General features: G+C 47.6%; 3 protein-coding genes across 3 annotated transcripts; 1 reads left to right on the top strand and 2 right to left on the bottom strand.

Annotated features, from left to right (window-relative positions):
* Positions 1 to 362: 362 nt before the first annotated feature.
* On the bottom strand, positions 363 to 2501 carry LOC100125639 (plasma membrane-bound peroxidase 2b). Its single transcript, NM_001112570.2, has 3 exons — positions 2140 to 2501; positions 1195 to 1386; positions 363 to 1086 (listed from the first exon to the last, which is right to left on the bottom strand). Exons 1-3 carry the CDS (start codon positions 2353 to 2355, stop codon positions 529 to 531), a joined length of 966 nt encoding a protein of 321 aa, NP_001106040.2. The 5' UTR covers positions 2356 to 2501; the 3' UTR covers positions 363 to 528.
* Positions 2502 to 10944: 8443 nt separating this feature from the next.
* Positions 10945 to 12059, bottom strand: LOC103633555 (uncharacterized). The gene has a single exon (XM_020541762.3). The coding sequence runs from the start codon at positions 11891 to 11893 to the stop codon at positions 11123 to 11125; it is 771 nt and encodes a 256-aa protein (XP_020397351.2). The 5' UTR covers positions 11894 to 12059; the 3' UTR covers positions 10945 to 11122.
* A 2963-nt stretch (positions 12060 to 15022) lies between these two features.
* On the top strand, positions 15023 to 18932 carry LOC103633554 (pectinesterase). The gene is made up of 2 exons (XM_008655242.4): positions 15023 to 16842; positions 18038 to 18932. The coding sequence occupies exons 1-2, from the start codon at positions 15720 to 15722 to the stop codon at positions 18730 to 18732; spliced, it is 1818 nt and encodes a 605-aa protein (XP_008653464.1). The 5' UTR covers positions 15023 to 15719; the 3' UTR covers positions 18733 to 18932.
* The last annotated feature ends 1733 nt before the right edge of the window (positions 18933 to 20665 follow it).

The raw sequence follows: 20665 nt of genomic DNA, 5'->3' as shown, positions 1-20665 counted from the left end.
ACATATGAGCTAAAAACTTCATTCTCTACAAACAGCTATGACCGGAGATAGCAGCACCTCTAGCGGAAGATTTAAAACCTTGATAAAACTAGTCAATTTGTGTCTAGATGAGTTATTTGGAATCAAATGCCTTAAAAAGTTTGTAAACAACCATAGAATATTATTAAGGACTTGTTCGTTTGTGTCGGATTGGTGGGTCGGAACGATTCCTAGCCGGATTGCTTCACTAATTTATATAAACTTTGATCAACTGGAACGATTCCGGGTGCAATCCGACGTAAACGAACAAGGCATAAATATGGTGTGGTGATGGGTAGGCTAGTCGCCACTTTCCTTCCGAGTCATATCACACCCACCTTTGCTGACTCGAGAAAGAGGAGTTCTTGAACCAGTACAAGCAAAACAGAGGCGCAACTGACAATGGCACAACCGGCCTTATTACAGTGATAATCACTGATGGGAACCGTTGGATCGTCGGATCACTTGGGACGTACGCACAGGTAGCTATAGCCGCGAGTACGTAGCTAGCTAGTTGACCCTGGAACAGGCGCGCCTGATCTGGCCCTGCGTCCCGGTGAGCGGGCTGATGTTGCCCATCCTGATCATGGCCGCCGCGAAGTCCCCGCTGAACCTCCTCGGCGTGGACGCGTACGTGCGGACCAGGCCGTCCGTGGCGCCGCCGTTGAAGAGCTGCTGGTCGGAGTGTAGCAGCCCTCTCTGCGCCAGCAGGTTGGTGTAGTAGGCGTTGTCGAACGCGGTGGGCGTGGCGGTGTCCAGCGGCGCCAGGTTGCCGTCGCCGTTGCCGGCCGCCGCGGGGCAGTTGGCCCTGCGCAGCGTCGCGAACGCCGCGTTCACGTTGGTGTCGTTGTATATGTGCGCCCGGAAGTTCTTGCACTGTGCCAGCCCGATCGTGTGCGCGCCTGAGAGAGCGACCAGGTCGGTCCTGCTGAGCCGCTTCTTGGCGAACGCAGCGGTGAGGTTGGCGAGGTCCAGGGACGGCGCTGGCAGGTCGCTGTTGGCTAGAGTTAGGCTCGCCGTCGTCGAGTCCCTCCGCCCGAGAAGCACCCTCCACGAAGGCCCTCCCAGCTGCACAGCAGAGCACACATATGAACGTACGTACACGGAATTAAAAGGCTGAGGATCCGTGTAACTACGGCCGCGCCGGCCGGCCGTCCGGGGTCCGTTTCTTATTACCGCGACGACGGAGTCGCGGGCGGCGACGGCGAGGATGTCGGCGCAGGAGACGACGCCCGGGCACACCGCCTCCACCTGCGCCTTGATGTTGTCGACGACGCCGAAGCCTCTGATGGAGCCGACGTTCGGATTAGCGGTCTGCTCGCCGGTGAAGGTGGCCGTGTCATTCAGCAGCACCGACCCATCGCAACCCTGCACGTGGATCAAGTAGAAAAGTGTTTTTACTTTATTTTTTGGACCAGCATAGATGTACATACATATAATAAAGAAAATCAAAATAAGTAGTTACATGATTTTTTATAACGTGATTTAATACTCCACCCGTTCTAGAATATTAGTTTTCAGCTTTTGATTTGTATGTCTTTGTTCAATTGGATGATGATGATTATAAAAAACACACATATAAAACAAATACATCAATTATTGTATGAATTAACTAAAGGGTAGAACGAATTTTATTTTGAGACAGAGGGAGTATTAAAAACCATCTAGCTCATAGAGATTGTGTGCTAACCAATTTTTTTTTTAAAAAAAATACATATTTTCAAAGGAGTAAATATTTGTTAAGTTTCATACGGATACCAATGTGTAAAATAAGCGTTGGGCATATGTTTCAAGTGTCAAAACTGTTCATTGTGTTCTGCAGGCGACTGAAGTAGTATGGCTACGAGTTGTGTTTTAGGGAATTCTATTGGCTGTCAAGGAGCAAGACCAAAGAGCTAGCTAGTGACTCTAAATTAAAATAGCTAGTTTCGCACGATCTCTCAGAAAGTCTGACAACAGTGGTAAAAACTGGAGGCAGCTAAAGATCGATGATGCAATGCCATACCGTACATACTGTAATTTCTAACCAGTGGTCACATTGCATGCTGATGGGTGGAACTAGATGTGTAGTCAAATTTAAGTAGGCGAGAATATAATGAGATCGACTTGAGAGGGACTTGCTTGGACAAAGCAGTCATGGAAGTGGAGCCTGAGCAGGGAGGCCCCCATGCGAGCCTCCTGCGCAACCGCGGCCGTCACGGCGGCCTTGATGGTGGCCAGAGCTCTGGGACACGACCTGGAGTAGAATGTCGGCGACAGTTGCGCCGAGGCCACCGCCGCCGCCGCTAGGCACAAGAGCACCATCACTGACAAGGAAGTAAAAGAAGAAGAAGCCATGACCTGATGACCAGCAGTCCAACACTGCCACACTACTACCCCAATAACGCAATGCAGCTACTGCTACACCGTTGACTATACTGCTGCTGCAATAGTGGTTTTCTTCAGGTTAAGTGTTCCTTGACTTGATGATGGCTAGCCTGCATATATAACAGGCAATGCATATCTGCGTTTATATAGCAGTGTTTCATGCACGTTTAATTTGCATATATTGGTTAGTTTCGCCCCCCGTGACGACAGTCTGTTGGTAACATGCCATGCCGTGTGTTTGATAGCTAGTGTGACGCTGCATGCTTGCTGGCCATTATTGGTATATAGAATGGTTTTGCCATGCATTAATTATGAAGATATGGTTCGCGTCCAAATCGACGACGAATAATGAAGGGCGAGTGGATCAAGTGCTTGCAGGCCAGGGACGATGGTATAAATGTATGGTTAGGGACATGGCGATCGTTGTCCTACGTATTTTTTAACATAATATATAGCTGGTCCTTTTCAGAAAAGAAGAAGAAAAGAACATTAATGTTAGCCGACCGCGGTCCCCTGTCAGAGATAAAGCTTTATATAACATATAGGAACGAACATACCTACCGGTTCGAACCAGAATTTGGCTTTCTTGCTGGTCGGTTTATGGTTCGGTGCGGAAAGAGATACAAGAGCATTCCCACCATGCATGCACTTTTGCTTGAAATGCACAGAAAGCTATATATGTATAGACATGAAATTCCAGGGGGGGGGGGGGGGGGGGGGGGGGGGGGGGGGGGGGCGGGGCGGGGCGACAAGATTTACAATATTTCTCAATAATAATTCACCTGTATCGATCACTAAGAAGGGTAGGGAGACATGAAGCCTGAAGGTAAAAGAAAAATATCAGTACAGTATATATGCATCAAAAAGAAAATATCAGCTTCTCCAGCCTCCACTGATGAAGGCTGAACACACACACATGTACATGCGTGGTTTTGCCAGCCATGCAGAACTTGTCTGGCGCTGAAACCCTGTGTGACGAGAACCGAGAAACGTCGTCGCTAGCTAGCCCGATCGAGTGATTGCGCAAGTGGCTGAGGAGGAGGAGACCAATACTGATCTGCCTGATCACGACGTAGTATCTGCAGAGCTGTTCTTGCGACTCTGCTCGATCTGAAGCCGGCCACCCCAGGTTACTGTCGTCTGTCAGTTACCAAACAGTATGCAGTCAAGCCTTGTCGATGAAGCAGACAGCGACGACGACGCGACGTGCTGAATTTTGACAGTGCGTGTGCTGTAGAGTTGCTGCCGCCGCACGCAGCAGCTAGCTAGCTAGCGGCGCGCGTTTCGCTGTCACTTGTGTCAACGGCAGTCAGAAGACAGTACAGGCGTCTCAAGAAAATCTGCACAATATGCCAGATTTGCCAGCTTGCTAGTTACTACTACTCTGAATGATCGTGCACTATGCATGTGGGCCGGGGGAGTAGCCTGACTCTACGATTTCGGCGGGAATTCGATCGAGATGCCCTTTTTATTTTTCCCATGCATGATCAGAAATGCTGACAGGGCGCGCTCACATCTTGCGTCGCAAAGTTCTTGCAGACGGATCGACGAATCCATTCGAAACTTCAAAGGTGATGTCTATTTGGCACCGAACATGGATGCATCCAATGTCTACTAGCAAAAAAAAGCAACATCTAGCTAGCGCGCATCGTTTTCGGCGTCCTCTTGCAGCTACCAGCGGGTGTGGCGACGAAGGCGAGACGTGCGTGACGCACATGGTCAAAAACTGTCGTCTCTGGATGAGCTACTTGCAGCTGGCTGACTAGTAGTAGTGCGCCGGCCGGTGATGTTGCGCGTAGCAGGTACATGCATACGTACAAAAGAGTTCGGTCGTGTGCTTGCCACAGCCAGTGGATGCTGCGTGCAGCTTGCGTTCATCGATTAGCTAAAGAGAGGATTAATTCAAGTCGGAATCTACAGCATGCATGTTGGGTCCGGACAAATTGTTGATAATAATAATAGGGCATTTATATTAGCCGTTCTGTAAAATATCCGTCCAAATCTAGGTAACCATAGTTTATTTTTAAAAGTAGAGTAATTAGATCAAGTACCCTTTCAAATCTACGTCTAAAATAAAACACCCTTTACTGTTTTTTTACAAGTCAGTATTAGAAGAGGAATATGCTTCTTCGTGTACATAATATATTCATCACCATAAAACTTTGCAGTCCTCTATCTCTTATTCTTTTGAGTCACTACAATGTCATCCTTCCTTGGCTTTTGCTGATGGGTCTCCTCAATATATTAGGTAAAATACATCAGCAGTTCCTGAACTAGGCATGTATGTTATACCACTTAGGTCCTCAAACTCACACCTTTAACTCACACCTTTCTCTGCATTTTGGCTAAAATAAAATATAGTATTTGTAATTTAATACCACCTCCGTTCTTAAATATTTACCGTATGTCTACTTTAATTTAAAATTTATTTAGTTTGTGGGAAGAGTCAATTTTAATTTTAAATTTATTTTTCGTGACAAATATGATTAGTGTGTCATGCACAAGCATTGTAATAGTACTTTTAAATTTAACAGTTTGGTTTGGACACACGTCGTTCTCAGTTTGAGGAAGACGGAGCTGCTTGCTACTAGCATATGCCGGGGCGCCGCCGGCACCCCTTGCTTCCACTAGAGCACTAGACACTAGCTAGCTGGCTAGCGAATCGCGGCCCGGCTGACAGCGACGACGATCGGTTGGGTCGTTGAGCTCCATAGAGCATCTCCGCGACCGACGACTAGCTCTGTTCGGCCGGCGGCTTGGTTTCAAGTTTCTGTGGAATAATCGCTGCGAGACTTGCGGCAGTGCCGCTGCACGGCGCGAATGGCGCATTTTTTTTAAAAAAAAATATCGTACGTGATCAGTTTTTTTTAAGGCAATGGCAGCTCTAACTTTCAATTCATTAAGAAGAAATAGATGATCGATCCAGTTTATGAGAAAAACTAGACCAAAAGTATAAGATCAGTTAAACTAGTCGAGCTGAGCTTGTCCTGCTCACGCTCTCTTAGAGATGTCAATGGGGACCCGATACCCGCCAACCCGTGGGGAATTCCCCTATTAGGGTACGGGTATGGAACAAAAATTGTACCCATGGGTATGGATATGGGACAAAATCTCCACCCATTGGGTAAACGGGTATGGGTTTGGAAAGCAATAATCCGAACCCGATTACTCATGGGTATTTCATACGTGTATACCTGCCGTGTTTGTATGAATGAGTTGAGGCCGAGCCAGCCACAACCCAGCACGACAGCGCACCAGACCCTAGGTCCTAGCCCAATAAGGCAACACGGCAAGGCAACTAGCAGACTAGCAAAAAACAATACTCTAAAATAACCAGTCATATGCTACGCCATTTCTCCATTTCTTCTATCGGTCCCGAAGTACTTATTTCTTTTCTGATGGATGGATGAATGAATCACGGTTCATGGATGAGTGCTTGCCGATGTGGTGATGTCTGAAATCTAGATTGTTTGTGCTACCTGTTAGTACCTAGTTATCCCTTAATTGGGGATGGGGACCCATTGGGGACCCGAAACCCGAATGGGGATGGGTATGGGATGAGTTTTGCACCTATGATGGGTATGGAGATGGATCAAACATGATGAGAATGGGTATAGGATGCTATAACCTGATGGGGAATTTTCCATTGACATCTCTACGCTCTCTTCTTGTCGACCCTTTTTCCTGCGTAGCATGCGTAAATTCTCTCCGTGGGCCTTGGCAATGGAACTCCTCTACAAATATATCGGCCCACTGGACTTGTAATAATAAAAGCTTTTGCTAAAATTCAGATGACTAAAATTCAATTTTTCTTTTGGGCTACGATTGTTGTGTATATATTTTATATTAAAAGTATAGATTTAGTTTGTTGTCATCAATACGAAAATACTTTTGGAGACAATCTTTTTTTTATTAACAGAGGCAAGCAATACCATTAATATTGGATACGGCGTCTTCCTTAATCGAGCTTTTCAGAGACGTATTAACATGTTGTCACCATCAATACCATTAACAGAGACGGGCACGGAAGTAGACACTTTAACATGCACGTCTCCGCTATCCCAAAAAAACATCTTTGAGGAACCAAACCTGCAACATGCCTTTATAGCACTAATTAAGATCACTCTACCACTCCACTAGAAACTTACCTGTGACTATAGAATATGCAAACATTTTATATCAACATTTCATCATCTTATATTGAATGTTTTGGCTACTAAACAAACTCAAAAAAATACTTTTACCTACAAAGTTTAAAATCTTGTCGAGCACTACAACTTTGAAATGCACCGAGAGATATCCACACACGCTATTAGGGCTAGCTCTAGGCTCGCGAGCCGAGCCAAACAAGGTTTTCGAGCTCATTGGTGCAACGAGGCGGGCCGAGTCGGCTCGCAAGCTGCACTAGGTTAATCAAGCTATACAATAATGATAAATATTGGATAATTATATAGATATCCGGCTCATTTCTTAGCATTTAATGATGTATATATGATAATTTCTAATTTATATTATTTATAATGTTGCATTATAATCTATATTTCACATTTATAGACTATTAAATCCTAATATAGTACAATATTATTTATGAAAATGCAGCTCGCGAGTCGAGTCGAGCCGAATCTCTATTTATAGCTCATTGAGTGAGCTGAATCAAGCCAAGCTCAGTCATCTAGCGAGTCGAGGGCGACTCATTTTCAACCTGATTATTAAATAACTCTAACATGTACCTTGTTAAACAACGTAGTTGTCGCAGATCCCCGATCCGGACTCCGAACCCTCCCAGTGGAGAATTATGTATTGGGATTAGACCTAAAACCCCATAGCAAATGGGCTGATGCATAAACTCTGTTTGTGCACCACACTTGGGGCAGTCATGCGATCGATCCATTCCAGCCCATTGCTATCTTATTGGTCGTTATCCAAATTTGGATTATGACTTTGTGATTTTACGATTTTAGTGCATTAGATTAATTTTTTAGTTCTATTTTATTAAGTAAAACCTTAGTTTCGATGAATCTAATAGTTACACTTATTGTTAAAGTTTACAATAAAAATATTGTTGTTTTAGGACAATAATAGAGTATTAACATGTCCTTGATCAAATTATACTTCGTACTTTACCTATTTAATATTGTAACCATTAATATTATTTTATATAAACTCGTTTAAAATTAAAATACTTTTACTTAAGATAAATTGAGATCTTATTTCAAATGGAACTGGAAATATGAGAACGAACAAACTAGTTGGGTTGGACCTTGTGGATTCTCATAATTGGTTACATTAGAACTTCGCAAGAGTTTCCAAAACTCACTCTCACTCTTAACTTTTTTTGGTAAGACTGGAAAAGCGTTCTCCAACAATTTACTCCTTATCTTTAACTCCCAATCTCTCTGCTTTTGAGAAAATCGATCCAAAATAGGGTGGAAATGCACATGCACATATTGGTAGCCCAATCCAAAGGTGAAAGAACATGCATGAAAGAAAATATGTAGTAAGGATAGGATTCGTAATGCAGACATACAAGAGAAAAATAGGAGTGGCTGGCCTGCATGTTCACGAGCGCATAGTAGCTACCTAGGGTGCTGTGCCGTGCCGTGCGCGCGGTGCATGCCCGTGCCGGTGCCGCGTCCCTGGCTCCGGCCTGCTCCCTGAAGAAACGCATGCACGCGCAGGCGGCAGGGCACACGTACAGCAGGTCAGCAGCATGCACAGTGCTGTAGCTGGTATATATCCGCCCGTTGACGTCGACGTCGAGAGCACGCATATGCATGCAGTAGCCTGCTGGCATGCCAGTTTTGGTCCGTTCGATCGCGCGCGCAAACAAGAGTTGTCGTCGTACGTTGGCCCGATCGTTGCCTCCTGCCAAAGAGATGTGCATCATATCAGGGGCATATGGAACGGAGAGATCGGAGTACATCATCCGTCAAGAAGGTAGTCTCTTGTAACTTTATTAATAAGTACTACCTCTATTTTTATTTATTTGACGTCACTTATAGTTCAATTTTGTACTAATAAAAAACAAACGGAGGGGGTAATTGACTAGAGTGCTTTAAAATCGTATCCTTTGAGCGATGGATATATTTGTAATTTGTATCACAAGGTCAAGAAAAAAATGGCAAATGGAAAATGATCAGAACGTTACATCTTAGCCAATGAGAAATGCATCACATGAATTGGAAAATTCTTAGAATAGAAGACCATAAGCAGATTCTTTCATCATAATTTCTGTGCTCCACAGCACGCGCAGTCGTTAGTATATAACGGTCATGTGCTTCAGGTAACAAATTACAGTGGATGTGTTTAGAAAAAATGGTAAAATAGCATTAGCATTAAAGTAAGCATAAGTTACATTTAACCACACAGGCACGATTTTAGTCACGATTGATGTTAACAATTCAGACTAAATAACGTTGATACTTTAGTAATAATTCAGACTAAGAACGTTGATACTTTAGTCTCGGTTGGTGTTACTAAGGAACTCTGATGAGTTAAATTGTTAGTTTTAAGACAAAAGCATCTCATCGCTATACGCATATGCGTAAGGTGAAAAGCTACACGCAAGATAAAATAAAATGATCCAATTTTAAGTCTAGAGAAACCTTTGGCCTCGCCTTATCGGTTCTCTTAATTTTGACACGTGTGGGTCTAGACCTGTTTGTTTGTATAACAGAAAGTGCTGTATACTCGAGTGGAAAAAACAACCCAAATAGAAAAGAAAATATGTGGGCTTCTTCGACAGCCCAAGAAGGTCTGGCCCAGCTGGCGGCTCCGTACCGGAAATTCCGACCCATTTGGCGGCCATTCCAAGAGCCTGCGCCAACGGTCACAAGATCGAGATCAACGGTCGGAACGGCTCAGCAATCACACACACGGTAAGGGCACTAAATTCACTCTCTTTTCAACGTAGATAAAAAATACAAGGAAAACAACAATAACTAGAGGCTTTTCTACGTAGATAAAAAAATATAGAAAAAACAACGTATTCTGAGAAATAGAGTGTATTAGATGTTGAACCTGGTGAAATAAATTATTCCCTCTATTTTTTTATTTGTCACGTTTTAGTTTAAAAATAAACTTTAAAAATAAACTAGTCGACGACACATTCGTTTTTATTTGTAGTGTCGACGACACATATTCGATCGAAAATGGAGACACAGTACTATCTTTATTCTTCTCTCAGCACTACATCTACATCAGCTAGCTATTTGAGCGAGGCAACGGCGGTCAACGCACTGCCGAAAAAACTAAGACCTTTTTCGATTATTCCAATTAATTATATATGGATTAGATGAGATTTTAAAAAATTAAGAAAAAATTGACTTGTTTGAAATTTAAACACATCTAATCTCAATCAAACCCTGAGTGAATTTCTGGGGCGGGTAAATTTCTCGCGCGCCAGGAAAGCACGCCAACGCAACGCACGTGCCTGCCGCGCGCGTTTTCTCTCTGCAGGTGCACCTCGATCTCTCCTGACTTGGGCCCGAAAATACTGGACCGAGACGGTCCAATTGTCTGACCCGGAATTTCTTGGCCAGTGGGTCGAAAAAACCAATAGTAAGCCTAAGACCCTGTTTATTTTATTTTATATTATAATCTGTCTAGATCCTATAATACTCATAAATAATTCAGCAGGTATTCAGATTATATATCTGAAGTCCATATTATGATAATCAGGTATTCATGATATATAATCTAAAATCCAGCTTATCATAATATCATAATCTCCTCAAAATAGCTTATTATTTTTGGAAAAACAACCATTATGTTATGTTCACAAAATTAAATTATGTCTGCCAATTATGTTCTTTCCCCAAATCAGTCATGTTCACAAAATTATGTCAGACATTTTTGTTCTTTCCCCAAATCACAGGATATACTGTTGCTTTACTTTGTCTCAAAAATCAATAATCTTCAATTATATAATCTGGTCATCAAGACAACTACAAAATTGGTCATCCAAACAACTATATACGAATTATAAATTATAATGTTAACAGATTATAATATATAATATTAATCTATAATATATGATCTAATTTCTCCTTTTCACTCCCTTTTCAAGTGCTACCTCAACCAAAAGGACCAAAGCAATTGTCACTTGAGATATTTTACATAAAAAATAGTTTTTTTTTTCATTCACCTCGTCATGTTATTAAACATAGTAGAAGCTCATATTTATGGTTTTATAGTATAGTCTTCTATCCTAAATTCAATAATACACTATACAATGCAGCCCTATCATACGCTTTTGCCTTATAATTCATTTTTCCTTCAACTTCTTATCATTTGAGGAACTTTTGTATGATCTCTATCTCTATCATGTTATACCTTTGTTGATCATCTTGGAGTAAGACTCTAAGAAACTATATACTCAGTAAAAGCGTGAGTCTATAGTTGCACTCAATTACCAAATAAACCAAACTAACGTCAATCTTGGCACGTACGATGGTCTATATGGCCTGCCCGCATATGGTCATTGGGGCGGGCACTACACTAACATAGCACGTAAATACTCAACCATACAAATTTGTAATAGTTACTGTACTATGCCTCGTCTAATTCTTAAGTACATTATGAAGATTTAAACTTTTATGAAGTAGTACACAAAATATATTATGTGTACATTACGAACGGATAAAAAAAGTATAGAGATATCACAAAAACAAACTGTGCATGTACCACGTACGTGCGCGTCAACCGTCAACACTGCTTCTGCGTGGGCCGTGTCCATTCAGCTGCCCCAGCAGGGGTGGCCGCTGGCAGTGGCAGCAGCGTCCTTCCCCAGCTCGCGTCGCGCCAGCATCTCGGCGAGCGCGCGGGAGTGCGGCCACTCGGGATTTCCGCGCGCCGCGGCCTCCCTGAACATGGCCTCGGCGCGCGCGAGCGAGTCGTCCACCGTGTCCTCCACCGTCCGCCCCTGCGCGTCCGCGTACCGGTCCGCGGCGCTGCCGTCGGTGGCGCGCGTGATGGGCTTCCTCGTGTCCGCGAACTCCACCTCCGCCAGCGGCGACGGCTTGTGCGTCCGGTAGTACTCCCTGTCCTCCTCCCTCACCTTGCGCGCCGCGGACTCGGGCCCGCCGGGCGTCGCCGCCTCGCGCGGCTCCCGCTCCCGCGAGGAGGAGGAGGAGGAGCAAGACAACCGCCGTTTCTGCGTGAACGACGCGGCTCCCGCCGGGTCCGCGAGCTCGTGTTCGGACCCGGCCAGTGGCGGCTTCTTCCCCGAGGGCGCGAACGGCGGGACGCGCTCCGCCGCTTTTCCCCCCGGGTGCTTGCCAACGCGACCCCCCGCGCTGGTGGCCTCCTCGGCGCCGGAGAACCGCGGCGGCCGGTCCGTGTAGTCGTCACTCGGCGCGTCTCCGGACTGCACTGCCGCGTCGCCCGCGCCGCCGGCTTCCGTCGAGGCGGACAGCAGGCGGCGGCGCGCGGCAACCAGGAAGCCGTCTTTGGCGGCTGGGACCGACGAACTCGTGAGTACCAGGCGGAGTGCTCGTGCCGTTGCCATCCTAGTACTAGGAGTCTAGGACCACCTGACTTGTCTGCTTGCAAGTTGCAAGACTAGTTCCTTCCGATGGATCAGCTCGGCGGTGCTAGGGACAACTACATTACCCTGCCTGCGGCGGCGATAGGTTACATACGTATATATATAGTCATATCCGCCGCCCGGCGGCGAGAAGATCGTCTAGAGGTGTGCCGGAGCGGGAGGGTGGTGGACGCGTGGCGGGCTCCGGGGAGAATCGCGAATGAGGTGGAAGACACGAGTCTTCCGTGGAGAAAGACGCGCCATTTCATCAGGAACGTTCGAGGCGGTGGTGGCGGCAAAGCGGGGGGGCATGTGGGCTGGGGTGACTACCAAAAAAAGGAAACCTGGGCCAGCGAAGTAGTATTGGGCTGATAAAAACGCGGCTGCTGTAATAACATTTAAGACGGGCCGTGTTGTCTTAGTCACGAGGGACGATGGGCGCGATGCGGGCTGAAAAGGCTTCCATGGGCCAACACAGCGGCATGCCCACGTTAACAGCACGTGCAGCGTCACGTTACCGACACCGTCACATCCACCAGCACAGCACGTAATGTAACGTGTCAGTGGCGTTGCTTTCCGGCCTGCGTTCCAGGCTTTCTTGCTGTGCACTGCATGCCTCATTCATGAGCCTTCCTGGATTGGATTGGAGCAGTTGCAATTTGCGAGGCAAGTGCGTCGGTGGTGCATGGGCAAGCACTGCCCCCCTGACGCTGGTCCAGGCAGAGGCAGTAGCAGGACAGTCCTAGTGCGTATACAGTGTGCCTCCCCTCTCTCTAGTCTCTATACTGTACATAATCATAAAATGGACTATAGCTCATCTCGACAGCAAAAACATACTACAGCTATTTATAATTTGCAGCGGATTCAATGCGATGAATAATGTGACTGGCACGCACCTCCGCGCTGAACAGTACGTACTGCTCTCGTCTCTCATCTCTGTCAAAACAAAACAAACAAAAGAACAATGTCATCTCACAACTCACGTACTGCTAAGAGTATACTGCTACATAATACGACACGACACGACAGGAGGGAAGGGGGACTTGTCGCAGACAGAATTAAAAGAATTGCTCATTGCTCGCAGAACGATGATCTAAAGCCTGCATGCATGGCTTGACGCGACGAGCTGCATCGGCATCGGCACACAGCGTACAGGGCGCGCGGTGCATGCAAAGCCGTTTCACGTGCCCGTGCTGACGTTGGTGTACGCGTAGTGTACATGTAAACCCAACAAAGTCAAAAGATTCGGGCACCGAAACAGGATACTCCCATACTATACCAGCTACTAATAATAATATAAATTAATGTTATAATTAATTGCCTCAAAAAATAATATTATAATTCGGCACGGGGGCACTACCACTTTGAAGGCAAACAACATCATCGCGCGCTGCACGTACGTACGAAGGCTCGTGACGACACGCAGGCCACGGGATATGTCTTGTGTGTTAATCCATCCGCCATCCATATACAAGTGCGCGCACATGTACGCCAGTGTTTATGTCCGGCTATTATTGTATTAGCATGTTGAAAGAATGGTTAAACATATACTCACATTGGAGAGTTGATGCCTAAGCTAAACAGAGAATCTAGCTAAAACCTAAAAATTTACTCGACATCCATTCTCACGCACAGACACGTACGATACAACATTAGAGCAGGAATACAATGCACACACTCCGGCCGTGACCGTGAGTAGATCACAGGTCCTCGCTATAACTATACGGAGCTCGATTGCTAGGACCCATAACATGCCATGATGCCAGTATATGGCACACATGACCTGTAATAAGAGCATAGATACTCTGGTGCAGTATTTTTGACCCTTTAGGTCTTGTTCGTTTGTGCCGGATTGGAGAGTCCGAACGATTACTAATCGGATTGCTTCTCTAATTTATATAAACTTTGATTAGCTGAAACGACTCCGGGTGCAATCCAACACAAACGAACAAGGTCTTAGAGAGGTTGGAATCCGGGGCCGGCCTAGGATTTAGACAACATGTATTCGTTGTAAATGTGCCATGAACTCAACTCCTTCATACGGAGAACACCATCTGGACCAGGTGAAGCAGATCAGATTCGAAAACAACGGAGGCACAGCTACCATAGAAGGGGAGTTGGCTGTTGGGATCGATCGGGGGATGATTGTCGCCGCACCCCCCTGCTTTTTCTTCAGGGCGCCATGAGACCTCCCGCAAGAACGGAATCAAGCGTAGTCACCGAGGCACAGGAATTTCAAAGAGAAAAGACGCGGAGAAAAGTTGTGCTAGTAGGGTTTTCTGTTAGAAACCATCCGACAACAGGCATGTGTATATAAGTACCCCCGAACTATCACCGCATCAGTGCAAGGGAAACATTTTTCTAGAATAAAAAGGGAGGAGATAAGTTAGACAAGTTAAGTCGGCTAGGCGGAGTCGGGCAGAAAGCTCATTTCCAGCATATAAGTCGGACGACAGGAGTCAGGCGTTATTGCGTTAAGGCTAGAGCACAAGGGTACAGGAAACCAAGGAAAGTACAGAACTTATTACCAGTCATCGGACCTAAAAACACAAAATGAGATGCAGGAAAAAGAAGCAACTCAGAACACAAAAGTGGAAATTGGATACTTTATTATATATAGGGGCACCATTACATAAATGGAATCAGTCCATTATGAACTGACTCCGACAAAAGAACCACCAACCCCACCCCCTACACTACACCTACCACCTAAGCCGGTGGCGCCTCGCCACCGCCGTCGCCATCGCCGATGCCGCTCTTCTGTTACCATCAATGTTTACAATGGGATAATCTAGTGTTTGGTGTTTTAGCAAGCGTGAGTACACATCAACGTACTCAGCAAATGTCACGTTTGGCTAAAGTGGTCTAGTTGTATGTGGGGTTAAGATCGAGAAGTTGCTTTTAGTTGGACAGGTAATTATCATTAGTAGAAGCCAAATTTTATCATAGAACTCAGGTTGGTATTTCCAAAAGAAAGCACCTCCTCAGAGAGCACGACATCAAGGATTCTGAAGAGCAGACTCACAAGGGAAGCAGATAACATAACTCCACTAGAAGGATTCTGGAGAGCACGACATTAAGGCATTATCCACGTGAATGTATCAAATAGGAGCCAACAAGATTTTGAATAATGCGCCCTGCGTACGAACAAATAGCGGATTGTTTGCATGCCAAGCTCGGAGGGTAACAACCATGAAAGAGCTGGCGCACAATAGTAGTCTCATATGTAAAGGGATATATATCTCCGGTCACCTATATAAGGCTGGGGGTACTCTACAAAATGACATCATCTGATCATCCCTCTCATAGTAACCTCACTACTATTAGATTGACATAGAGAATTCACCCACCACCATCCATTACTCATTTGTAACCCGAGCATCATCAGCAAACTCAGTACTCAGCACCAATATGATGTATGGTATTACGCATTTCGATGGCTCGAACTTGTATAATCATTTTGTCTTCCGATGTGCTTCCACATATACCATTGAGTCGTGATCAACAACGTCGTCCTATCCAAAAACATCACGCGGGATACTGAGCGATGCGCAATCGGGTCACAGCCACACCAAAAGTGTCCTCATTCGACATTTGATCAGAGCTACAGATGACTCTTCAATTAAATTCGATTTCTAATTTCTTAGAGGAGATATACCGTATGTCCCGTATCTAGACTATGCTATAAAAAAACTATAAAAGTTGGGCTCCCTCCAATCCAATCCGAGTATCTGACGCTCCTCACTGTCCTTGTCACTCTCACTGGCTCACCGTCACGTCACCGCCCAGATCGCACCGTACACACAAAATGCGAAGGCCGCCCAAGCCCAAGCGAGTGGCGGCGGCGGCCAAGCTTCCCCTCCCCCTCACCGCCACCTTCCTCTCCCTCGTCCTCCTGCCGCTCGGCTTCGTCGCCACCCACAGGGCATTCTCCGGCGTCGTCTCCGCGGCCTCGACGCCCGCAGCCAAGCGTGTTCTTCTCGAGGACGACGGCCGTGCCAGTCGTGGAGCCGCAGCCAATGCCAGCGCCGGCGCCGAGCACGCGGCCGCCGTGGAGCGGCACTGCGCGGGCACGCTGCACCGCGACGTGTGCGCGTCGACGCTGGGCAGCATCCCGGACCTGGCGCGGAAGCCGGCCCGCGAGGTGATCTCGGCCGTGGTGGCGCGCGCGGCGTCGGCGGTGCGCGCGTCGGCGTCCAACTGCTCCGCGTACCTCCGGCGGCCCGCGGGGGCGCTGCGGGTGCGCGACCGCCTGGCGCTGGCCGACTGCGTGGAGCTGCTGGGGCACACGCTGGCGCAGCTGGGCACGGCGGAGGCGGAGCTGTCGGCGGGGAACTTCACCGCGGCGGAGGCGGAGGTGGAGTCCGAGTCCTTGGCGGCGGTCCAGACCGTGCTGTCGGCCGCCCTGACCAACCAGTACACGTGCCTGGACGGCTTCGCGGGGCCGTCGGCATCGGAGGACGGCCGCGTCCGTCCCTACATCCAGGGCCGCATGTACCACGTGGCCCACCTCGTGTCCAACTCCCTGGCGATGCTGCGGCGTCTCCCGCAGCGCCGGCGGCGGCGCCAGGGCAGAGGGGCACTGGAGCTGGAGGGGTACGGGCGCGTGCGGCGCGGGTTCCCGTCGTGGGTGTCGGGGGCGGACCGGAGGCGGCTGCAGCAGCAGCAGGTGGTCCCGGGGCCGGACCTGGTGGTGGCCAAGGACGGGAGCGGCAACTTCACGACGGTGGGGGAGGCGGTGGCGGCGGCCCCCAACAACAGCGAGACGCGGTTCGTGATCTACATCAAGGCGGGCGGCTACTTCGAGAACGTGGAGGTCGGGAGCGAGAAGACGAACCTGATGTTCGTCGGCGACGGCATGTGGAGGACGGTGATCAAGGCCAGCCGGAACGTGGTCGACAACTCCACCACCTTCCGCTCCGCCACGCTAGGTCAGTGATATACATACACTCTCCACGTCAGCGCCTAAAACGTCGTCGCATGCATTGCCAAGATGGCAAATACTAGTACCGATCGCGCAGCGCAGCGGTAGATCATCGTGATCCCGGCCTAGTAGTAAAAAGTTATCTGCAGTGCTGGTTGAGGTGAGCACGAGCGTGGCGACCGGTGAATGGAACAAGATCCTGCCTTTGCCTTTGCCCTGCTGCCGCCGACGCAAAGCAAAAAAACTCACCCCCTGTCCCCCTGATACCAGCTCCCTCCATATGCTATGCAGCTTTAACAACAACAACAACAACAACAACAACAACAACAACAACAACAACAACAATAACAATAATAATAATAATAATAATAATAATAATAATAATAATAATAATAATAATAATAATAATAATAATAAGGCAAATGCAATGGGTCATGGGTGTTGGCAAATAAATACGCCATCTGCTGGGTAGTACTAGCTGTATTGATTGAAGCAGGCGGTCGGCGCTGCACTCGAGAACTGGAGGAGGAGCAGTGCAGGACACGCTCTCCTTGTCCTTTGGCATGCATGCGTTTGGAGCTATGCAGCACGGGAATGAATGGCTTTGGGTTAATGGAGGAGGAGCCAAGCAAGCGCCGGAACGCGCGTGGGCCTGGCTGGCTCTACGCTGCCGTGCCGGCCACTGGCCCACTGCCAAATCGAGGGAACGGGAGCGCGTGCGTTGCAAAGTTGATCTCGGTCTGTGTCGTGGTAGCTAGCACTAGCAGGCAGGCAGACACACACAGCCACTGCCAGCGAGATAGCTCTCCTGGTTGTCAGCTGTGGTTGGCACGCCACTTTCGCCTCTTGATGGTGCGTGTCGTGTCGGTGGAACACGTACAGTACTCACCCCGCAATGATGGCGCGTCGCATGGCCGGTACGTGCCCGCCCACATGCCACTTATATATGTACGCAGTACGCACACGTACACCCGTCACCAGCGATACGTCGTACGTACGTGCTCGATGCTCCTTTCAACTTTCTAATAATTTGTTACTCTGCCATCCATTCATATCACCATTATACGATGCCACGTACAGTACATTGCAGTTGCAATAATAATGCTGCGGAAGTGCGGAGGCTATAGGCTAGCTAAACAGTGGACTGACAGATCTCGTCGCATGCCACAAAATAAAAAATTAAAAAAACTAATATGTTGCAGCTGTGGTCGGCACGGGGTTCCTGGCGCGCGACCTGACGGTGGAGAACGCGGCGGGGCCGAGCAAGCACCAGGCGGTGGCGCTGCGCGTGAACGCCGACCTGTCCGCCTTCTACCGCTGCGCGTTCGCGGGGTACCAGGACACGCTGTACGCGCACTCGCTGCGCCAGTTCTACCGCGACTGCGACGTGTACGGCACCGTCGACTTCGTGTTCGGCGACGCGGCCGCCGTGCTGCAGGGCTGCAGCCTGTACGCGCGGCGCCCGTCCCCGGGGCAGAAGAACGTGGTCACGGCGCAGGGCCGCGAGGACCCCAACCAGAGCACGGGCATCGTCGTGCAGGGCGGCAAGGTGGCGGCCGCCGCCGACCTGGCCCCGCTCGTCGCCAACGTCTCGTCCTACCTCGGCCGCCCCTGGAAGCGCTACTCCCGCGCCGTCTTCGCGCAGACCAAGTTGGAGGCGCTCGTCCACCCGCGCGGCTGGCTCGAGTGGAACGACACCTTCGCGCTCGACACGCTCTACTACGCCGAGTACATGAACCGAGGGCCCGGCGCCGATACCTCCGCCAGGGTGCCGTGGCCGGGATACCACGTGCTCAACGACTCCGCCGACGCCGCCAACTTCACCGCGCTCGACTTCATCCAGGGAGACATCTGGCTCAACGCCACCTCATTCCCCTACACGCTGGGATTTACGTAGCTATAGCTAGCTAGTACTACAACGTTCGATTTTGCTTCGGGTTCTTCTTCTGGAATACTAGTATACTGCTGTGTTCTGCCAGCTCCATCGATCACTCAGGTTTTCGCTGTACGTAATCCTGAGAGCTGGATCTGCATCCATCTTCTACTACTGTATGATTCTTTGCTTAACGACGATCGACAACGGCCTAAGGCTAGTCATCCGTGTACCGTGTATGCAAGTAAATGGCATCGCACTGATAGCTGCTTAAGCAGGCTCTGGTTCGCCTTCGCTAGCCGTACAAGAAAAGCACACGTTGCAGGCCTAAGAGCAAGTACAATAATAAGTTATAAACCTGCTTACATGGTATTTTTCTTATGTAGAAGAGATAGGTGATACACGAGCTTCATTATAAAAGGATGAAAAAGAAAGAGACAAATGATTCATCTAAGTGCCAACCTTAGAGTCAGCTTCATTATATGAGTGTATTTATTGTTGGCTATAGATGACGTGGTAAAGAGTTAGAGCCAACAATAGATTTTATTATTAAACTTGCTCTAATTACATCCTAGCCCTCTGCAGCTCCAGCAGTGTCAATGCAACAAGCAGCACACGAACTACGAGCAGTACTGCAGTACACACAAAAAAAAGTCATAACGTCCGCCTGTCCATTAAATGTGTGTTGGTTTTGGGTATATGTACTTTGATGTACAAGGATTCTAGAAGGTAAATGCTAAGTTGAAGACCTATACCTAAATCCGTCATCTCAAATTCCATCTATAAATAATGACATGCTTCATCAATATCAAGTTTATTTTCTATGATATTAAGGCCATCAACATAAACTGATATGATACAGAATACATCATCTGCTTACCAGATCATAAAATTCATAACTCGGTCACCATTGCTTGGTATTACCCCTAATGTTTCTGACAAATCACAGTGCTGCTAGCTCAGGTGATAAAAATTCAGAATTTCATTAGACTGCTGGATGCTACTTCCCATGTTACTACAGATCACGAGTTGATAGTTCCATTATCAAAATTATGGATGTAGTGATGTGGATCTTACAGGAAGGAGGTAAAGATTAAACAATGATTTAAATCTTGAATAGTTGGTCCTAATGAAGTGTAAACTTAGAAGCTTTTACTGCTCGGATTTGATCTGAAACAACCATCTAATCCAGATCCAATAACATTTGAGCATTCCGGTATATTTTGGTTAACTAGTAAATGACAAATTGAATGTGCCAAGTTTGCGACCCGCGATGGGATCACATAAACAAGGACACCTGGCCAAGATAAAAATGGAGCCTTGTAATGACAAGGCACTAACTACCAGTACTAGGCCGCAAACATCCATCAACCTCGAGGTAGCCAATTGAAGGATAAGGTTCTTATGTTGCCAAACAAACAATAAAAAAGAATTTAGGTATGTATCTAGTGATCGAGTTTGAAGGTTGACTTCACGGTTCACGCGGCGTTGCTTGCCTGGAATTCCTTGGATTGCTTTGACGCGCAGCTGATGGCGATGATGGCCACGAGCCTAGCGGCCTTCTCCCTGAAGACGACACTAGTGAAGCCACACTTGTGGAGGTTGCACCCGCCGCGGCGGGCATGGAGCGGGGCATCGCGATTTCACGAGTGTGGCGTCGTCTCTGGTTGGCCTAAGGGCATGTACAATGGAGAGACACCAAAACGGTTCTCCAAGCACAGGAGACAACTAAGAGACTCTATTGTACAATGGAGTGTCTATAAACGTAGTCTATTAATAAATACAGAATTAAATGTATTTGTATAGCATCAGATCGATAGAACAGACGACAAATTTGTACAGTGGGAAGTGAGGCGTCTGTTGTTACTTGGTTTACGAGCCAGAGACGTCTCTTCACGGAGAGACGGCTCTAAGATTTTTTTGCAAATAACCCCCTAAAACACCTTAAGAGCCCCCA

The sequence above is a fragment of the Zea mays genome, chromosome 7 (genome assembly GCF_902167145.1).
Source record: "Zea mays cultivar B73 chromosome 7, Zm-B73-REFERENCE-NAM-5.0, whole genome shotgun sequence".
Classification (NCBI taxonomy): domain Eukaryota; kingdom Viridiplantae; phylum Streptophyta; class Magnoliopsida; order Poales; family Poaceae; genus Zea; species Zea mays.
Note: the sequence above shows the minus strand (reverse complement) of the source record. Positions and strands in the feature narration are given on the sequence as shown.